The sequence below is a fragment of the Saccostrea echinata genome, unplaced genomic scaffold (genome assembly GCF_033153115.1).
Source record: "Saccostrea echinata isolate AGI-Se365-2 ecotype Australia unplaced genomic scaffold, CSIRO_AGI_Sech_v1 ptg000054l, whole genome shotgun sequence".
Taxonomy (NCBI): Eukaryota; Metazoa; Mollusca; class Bivalvia; order Ostreida; family Ostreidae; genus Saccostrea; species Saccostrea echinata.
The window spans coordinates 44,097,501-44,105,658 of NW_026889803.1; the positions used below are offsets into that span (position 1 = coordinate 44,097,501).

Here is an 8,158-nt window from a genome sequence, read left to right on the forward strand (position 1 = left end):
CTCATTTTACGGACCAGTATATATTTTTTTAATACAGCCATTCTTAGTTTTATATATACTCACTACTCATATGTTTAATCAACATGAAATTGCACTAATATTTTAATCCTGTACATTAAAAAATATTCCCAACCCCTCCATAAAAAAAGCACAATAATTTCACTTCATTAAATATTGGGGCTTTATAATATGTTATTGGATAGTTTTAACTTTTCTTATTTACCTAGAACATTGAAAAGTTATTAATAGTAGGGATGTCAACGAATAGTCGACTATTCGACTATCAGTCGAATGGACCGACGATCGAATAATGAATCGACATTCGAATATTATCATAATTAAATAAATGCATTAAAAGAGTGATAACGTGATGGAATTCTTTCCCCAGAAACAGTCGGTAAGGTGATTTTCCTCATGAAAAAAAACGGTTGATTTTCCATGTACGTATAGAAAGTACAGTTATTATCAGGTCTAGGCGGCCTCTGTTTTTGGAGGATAGATTTTATCCTCTGAAAACAGAGGATAGCAGTCTTGCCACCTACCGGAATTTTCAAAACTAAGGGTAGTTAACTCTTAACCAAACAAATAACAGCAACTCTTGCATTTATGAACCGTACGCTGATTTCGAAATAAAACAAATAAAAGGTACAATTTCATATGATGACGGATAATTCCAGATATTAAATCAATCAATATAACTATATTTTTTGTAATTGTCGTCAATCAGTTATTCGGTATACAGCTTGGGAAACAAATATTGCACTTACCTGCCTGTAACTGAGGTTAATTATAACCACGCTGATTTTCCAGTACCGTAATTATGTGATAAGCAGCTTAAAAATTTTGATAAACAATTTTCTTTTTTGAAAAATTAAGTTTAATCATTTATTATTTCTTTCATTCACTAATTCTTAAGCACATCACTTTGTAATATTTTATTTGTTTATGTATACACATAGCTGTATGAATACATGTTAATTTCTTAGTAAACGTGTCAAATTATTTATTTTATTTACTTAATATGCTATTCAAATTATTTATTTATTTTTATGATTATTCATTCAATCCATTTATTATTTTATTTGCTTAAATTATAAAGCAGAGTATATTTTGTGTTTTTAAATACGCTTAAAATGTGTTTCCTTTTGTGTTTTCTTTTTTTTTTTTTTTTTTTGAATTAAAAGAAAATATAAAAGAAACATTAAAGTCCTTTTTTATTTGTCTAAATAGAGAAAAATCATAAAAAATAAAACAAAATAACAAGAAATATTCAGTTAAAGTGGAGCGCAAAAAGTGCTAACTTTGAAAATAAATTGCAAAATATCTAGACATAGAATCTCAAATCGCCACATACAATCGATAGTTTAATGTTTGAACTTTTATTTGCATGTACTCTGGTGCTTGCACATTTTGATTAAAGGTAGGCACGAGGTGTTTGAAAATTACCTGTGTTATCCTCTGAAATCGGAGGATAAACTATCCCACAATGCAACGCGGTTTCCATATATGGTAAAAATTTTGGCCGCCATATTGAATTTAGCTATCCTCCAAAAACGGAGGCCGCCCAGACCTGATTATAAGTGCTTCACTACTGCCGCGTACTGCGGGTATTATTTATCAGTAACTACGTGTGTTGTTTTTGTAATTAATTACCCACCAATTTACTAGGCTTTGTTTATAAAATTATCAAGTGGACTTGACGTTATACCATGTATCAATTATTTTTTGTTATTTTAAGACTGCTCAAACGCAAGGAAGAAACCATAACTGTGACATGTTTTGACACTTTCATAATTATTAAAACAATTCGCTTACATTTTAAACTGTATAAGAACATTTTGATAGCCAGAACAAACAATAATCGAATAAGGAGTATCTAACTGTTTAACAATTTCACAGGCACTTGACGTGTGGATAGTGTACATGTGAGATTAACCCCCACCTCCCAATTTATTTCATAATAAGCTTTAAAAAATATCTCCTGGCAATTTTTTTCTTTGCTTACTAAAATTAAAACTGACTGCATGTACAGACTGATTTATGAATTCTATTCACGGGGAAATCATACATTTTGGAGAATAAGGTTTCGAAATTCAAATAATTAAGCTATGCACGCGTTACGTTGCATAAATGTTGATGGTACTTTTTAAATAGATTTAAGTAAAAAGGGTTTCTGGGGTATAAATACATCATGTACCAGTGAAGTTTGAAATACAATTTTATTTTCAGAAAATGTTCCGAATATATTCGACTATCGTTCGAATAATGCAATCGAATAATCGACTAAGGAAAATAAATATTTTGACATCCCTAATTAATAGACAGCTTTAACTTTTTCTTAGTTACCTAGAACATTGGTAAGTTATTGAATAGCTTTAACTTTTCTTATATAGTTACCTAGAACATCTGTAAGATTCTGAAGGTCACTCAGAATGAGAGGAAGTGCTTTTGCTCCTTCATGAAGTCTGCCCAGAACTTCATTCTGTCTATCATATTCCACAAACAACTTGTTTACCAATACATCAACCTCCTAAAAACACAGAGTCATGAATTTATATCTCTTGATTTATTTAATTATGTTTTAAAGGAAAAGCATTTGCTTGTACCAGGTGCACAGCAATGCTTTCTTATAATATATTTTAGAATTCATGCAAATGCATGGCATGTAGCTCTACGCCACAGAAGCTAGCCAGGTTGAAATTCAAATTGCTCCAAAATAACAGAACATCTTTACATCCAAATATATTACTGTAAGTCAAACATTCAAACATTCTAGAGAAGTAATATCAGTGCTACACTGGAAAAAATTCATTCCAAACATTTATACATGTTTATAGTGCTTTTGTAGAAGTCTGTATCACTTTTGATACATATAATACATGTATATACATGTATGTTAATCATCTGTTTATAAAACATCGAAGGCTTCACTTTGTACAAGCAAAGATACTTAACAAATAACAACCACAAAAATCTTTATCTTGAGAAATTGAAACATTTCTAACATATCCCTAGTACACTTTTAAACATAAAAGTGGTACTATTCTATAGTTCATTATGTTCATTACCTCAGCCTGTTTGGCATTCTGCTCTGTATTATCATGTAGCTCTTTCCATATTAATTGATATCTACAAAACATAAGATAATCCTAACTAATTTTATTGAATTTAGATATTATTTATCTTCAGAATTTTGCCAGTCTAAAGATATTGCAAGACTTTGGTCTGTGTTTCTAGGTGATAATTTTATACCAAATGGTACATCAAAAACGAGAGTTATTGTGAGCAGTGGGCTCACAAAATGATATCCCCTGCTCCCATACGAGTATAACAGCAAAGTCCATTTTTTTGCTATGGGAAAGCCAATTAAAATATCTGACCATTCAAAATATAATGGAGAAAGTGCACAATGGCACTTTGTGATAAAGATTCTGTAAAGTATCATTAAATTTTATTCAGAGGTTTAGGGGGAGATGAGGTAATAAATATAAGAAATTGTTTCCCCCAATGATATAGAAAGAATGGCAGCGTCCATGTTTCGCAATGGAAAAACTGAAATATGTGTCAGATCAAAAAGCCAAATAGGAGGTGCACAGTGGCATTATGTAATAAAGTTTCTGTGAAAGTCTCATTACATTTTATGCAGTAGTATAGAAGGAGTTGCTGATAAGACATTGGTACCCCAAAGCATAACGAGATGGAAGGACAGACAGATGGACAGACATATGTATACTGACAGACGGACACCCCCATCACTATACAAACCCTGCTTCTCAAGCAGGAGGTAAAATACTGAAGACAGGATACAGTATATTGTTACTGAAAGTAGAACAATTCTTTCACATTAAATGCTCCTAAACATTCCTACATAAACAATGATTCTAAATTAAAAATTCAGGAAAGGGGTACATGTTCATTTTACTCCCTAATTTTTTATCTTGAAACACAACTTATTTCTTGACATGATATTTTCAATTACATGTATAACTACTCCTTTACTTTTATTTCTTTTATTTGGCTCTATTAACCCCCCTCCTCCCCCCCAAAAAGAAAATACTAAATGTTATGCACATTTTAATTTTAGTATTTCTCTATTAAATGTTCGTGAACTTCATTGTTATACCTTTGAAGTAAATCTGCTCCAGCATCTAAATTAAAAGAGGTTTTTGAGTACTGGGCTTCGGATTCATTGCTTGGGTCCCGTGATGTAAAAGACTTCAGTCTGTAAATATTGAAACAAGTATGTATTACAAGCAACAAACTTTGCGTAGAAAATCGAATAAATACCACATTTATAAAAAAAAATATAAAAGAAATACTGTGATTGAATTTCAAAATCTTGAATCTTGACCAATGCCAAGATTTTTTGTTAACAAACTGAAAAGATATATCCTATTAAGAAGTCTCTGATCATATAGATGACTTTGGTTTGGACATATTTTATTAAGATGTTAAAATGGATGGATCAGACACAACATCTTAAAACTTAGAACGTCCTCTTGCCTTGTCTTTGTATACTGTATGTAAATTACTTAACTTATTTAATAGTGTTAAAATTGTATTTAGTTTTTCAAACAAACTATATTGTGATTAAGGACCCTCTATACACTAGTGCAAAATGTTTTTTGGACATTGAGAATATTATATTGTATAAAAGTGTAAATATTGAGTTTATCTATTATTTTATTTTCAATATATAATATGGTACATGGCATTTATTCCCAGGAAAATTGTTCCAACGACAACAAAATATCAATAAATAAAAATCAGTTATTTACATAATCAATGGGGAAAAGATGCAAATAAAGAGTTCTTTTAACTTATCTTGGTCTTTTTAAATGTTAAGAATGGTTGAATTGATTACAGATTGAGAAATGTACTGTAGATGTCAATATACTTGAATTTAGATCTAAGGGCAGATCACTCTTACTGCAGAAAAATACCACAGGATCAGAACTCTATGTGCAGTTAAGACAGCTCTGGCACAATTTCTTGATTAAGCTTTATAGCTATAGCTTGAATTAGCTATAAAGCTTTATTAAGTTATTCAGAATACCTTGATTTAGCTATTTTTCTTAAATGTGTTACTTTTTTAGCATGTAGTACCTTGGTGAAGTGATTAATGTGTAGTATTCAACTTTGAACTCATCTGAAAAAAATGCATGTAAATATTGTCTCTTCTTGAGAGCTTTTGTTCTCAAAGTTCTAAAAGTTTTGGGGCTATATAAAGCAATTGATTTGTGACCACACAGTTACCTCTTGTAAATGAATGAAATTGTAAGGGAGGTCAATTCTGGTCAACTATCATACTTATATATCCACCTCAATGCATGCAACAGGTCCAGCACAATCTCTTGATTTAGCTATATAGCTTGAAAAAGCTATATAGCTTTATTAAGCTATTCAAAATAGCTTGATAAAGCTATTTATTTGTAGTTTTTCAGAAATATGTTTTTTGTAAGAAATAGACAAAAAGTCGCAAGTATTAAACTATTTGACTATTCATATATGTACTATGGGCTATCAAACCGAAATCAAAGATAGCTCTAACATTGCAGCATTTGAATACTTTTAAGCAAAAGATGAATTTTCATTGTTTAAATAACGTACTGTACACCACCTTGTGTGCGCTGAGGCATGGATAAGTATGATTGCTTCTCATTGTACTGAATTATTACCAATCAATTATCTTGTTGACCATAATTGGTCTCTTTTATAAATTCAATGAAGAAGTTACTGTATCAATTGCTTTATATAGCCCCAAAACTTTTAGAACTTTGAGTACAAAGTCTCTTAAGGAGACGCAATTTGATGAGTGATTTTTACATGCATTATTTTCAGAAGAGTTCAAGGTTGAATATTATCACTGCACCAAGGTGCGACTTTTTGTTCATGCCGAGAAAATAACACATTTAAGAAAAAAGTGTGATAAAATAGCTAAATCAAGCTATTCTGAATAGCTTAATAAAGCTATATAGCTATATCAAGGGATTGTGCCGGACCTGTGCAAGGTGGTGAACAGTTATCCCAACAATGGAATTTACATCTTTTGCTTAAAAGTATTCAAAAGCTGCAAAGTTAGAATTATCTTTGACTTGGGTTACTATTTTGATAGTCTTAATTAGTACACAAACGAATAGTCAAATACTTGTAACTTTGTCTTTTCTTCTAAAAACAGTTTTGTAAAAATCTGCATGTATACAGCTTTATCAAGCTATTCTGGATAGCTTAATAAAGTTATATAGCTAATTCAAGTTATATAGGTAAATCAAGTGATTGTGCTGGACCAGGGACCTATACAGGTCCAGTACAATCAGTACATTTAGCTACGTAGCTAAAATTACCTACCGTAGCTTTGTTTACCTACCTCAGGTAGCTTTATTTAGCTATTTCAAGGCAACTTTTCACAATTTTGCTTTTTATCTTAAAAAGACAAAAAGTCGCAAGAAAATGTCTACTAATATTTATTCTAGGTATCATTTACAAAGCAATCTAAAGCAGAGATAGTTTTAACATTGCTGCGTTTGATCACGTTTAAGGAAAATATGTATTCCCATTGTTTGAGTAACTGTACACACCTTGTGCGAGATGAGGCATGGATAAGTATGATTACTTCACATTGTGCTCATGTTAACCAAAACTGGTTTTCTTTGTTATTACACTCAAGAAGTAACTGTTAGGTCACAAATTAACTGTTGAAAATAGCCCCATAACTTTTAGAACTTTGATTGCAATTGCGCAAAAAAAGACACATCTCCAAGAGTGATTTTTTCATGAATTGTTTTCAGATGAGTTCAAAGTTGAAAATTATCACTGCATCAAAGTGCAATTTTCTGCACTTTCTGGGAAAAATTCATATTTAAGAAATAAGTTTGATTTAGTAGCTAAATAAAGCTACTTCAAGTAGGTAAATAAAGCTATGTAGGTAATTCAAGCTACGTAGCTAAATCTAGTGATTGTACCAGACCTGCTATATACTAATTAACTGTTAGTATATAGGTCCCTGGCTGGACCTGATATATTCTCTTTAGAGAAGTGGACAGACTTTCGCCTACATCCACGTGGATGTAGGCGAAAGCCTGTCCACCTCTCTAAAGAGAATAGACCTGGTAGAGAGGGCCCTAAATCAAAGTTACATGTAGTTCATGAATTCAATCAGGGATGGTATATGCAATAACAACCGCAATGACAACCTAAATTTGGGAGGAGGAAGTATCGAATAGTATTTCGTCTTTATATTACCCTGCTTTTAAAGTTTCCAACACGCTCATTTCCTCTGTTTAGGCACTCGTTGTAATTTTTGACATGATGTTTACGCCAAAATCGTCCGCCATTTTTAGGTATCACATGACATATCCCATGAATTTCGATCTCGATTAAAAAAAAAATAAATTGAGAAAAACGTCTGTAAACAAACCTACCCTGATCTTATCGTTCCAATTATATTCATTGTCACTGTATCTATTTCAAATTCAGACATTTTGATTAGGAAATGATCAACAAACTGCCAGTGAAATAAGTAAATTGATCAAGTGACACCTTATCGAGATAAGTGACAGTGAGTTATCTCGTATTTGAACAATACTTTTAAAACAATCTTTGTGAATATGCTTGTGATGCACTATAATATCCGGGTTGGGGATAAACCTCAATGAAAAGTGGAGGATATTTGGTATTACTATTTATTTATTTATTTTTATTTTTTTATTTGTTTATTTCTTATTTTATTCATCATTATTTATATATTTATTTATTTATTTATTTATTGCACATCTATACTTATAAATTAATAAATTCTGCAAATAAACTCCGAAACGGGTGCACCAGAGTTCTTACTTACTCCTCTAACAATACACTAGATACAAGCTGATGTCCGTAAACTATATTTAGATTTCACTCGCATAGTAAGTATCGTACATTAAATTAAAAGTCTACTTTCATTTTCTATAAACAACCATGAAATAGCTAAAACGTGAGTACGGTGGCGTTTCCGGTTGGCGGATCTAAGTTACTGGCAATTTTTAATGAAACTGACAACAAGCAATCGTTTATTTATTACATAAAACGTCATCACTGAATTATTCAATTAAAACTCGATTTAAATGATATAAAAGAAATAAGTTGTGATAACCGATTAAAAAGGGAAATGTGCAAAATA

The 8,158-nt window shown here is 31.2% G+C and overlaps 1 protein-coding gene across 2 annotated transcripts in view; it reads right to left on the bottom strand.

The window, feature by feature from the left end:
* The window catches only part of LOC133205773 (dysbindin-like), a 16,143-nt gene extending 8,601 nt beyond the window's left edge, over positions 1-7,542 (bottom strand). Inside the window, exons 1-4 of one of the 2 annotated variants that reach the window (XM_061341641.1) lie at positions 7,422-7,542; positions 4,124-4,222; positions 3,069-3,129; positions 2,398-2,530 (exon numbers count right to left, since the gene is read on the bottom strand). In XM_061341641.1, coding sequence (XP_061197625.1) covers positions 2,398-2,530; positions 3,069-3,129; positions 4,124-4,222; positions 7,422-7,480 — 352 coding nt within the window. In that variant the 5' untranslated portion in view covers positions 7,481-7,542. Of the gene's footprint in view, positions 1-2,397; positions 2,531-3,068; positions 3,130-4,123; positions 4,223-7,242; positions 7,339-7,421 lie in introns of those variants that run through there. The other variant, XM_061341642.1, reaches the window with a different exon arrangement.
* Positions 7,543-8,158: the final 616 nt, after the last annotated feature.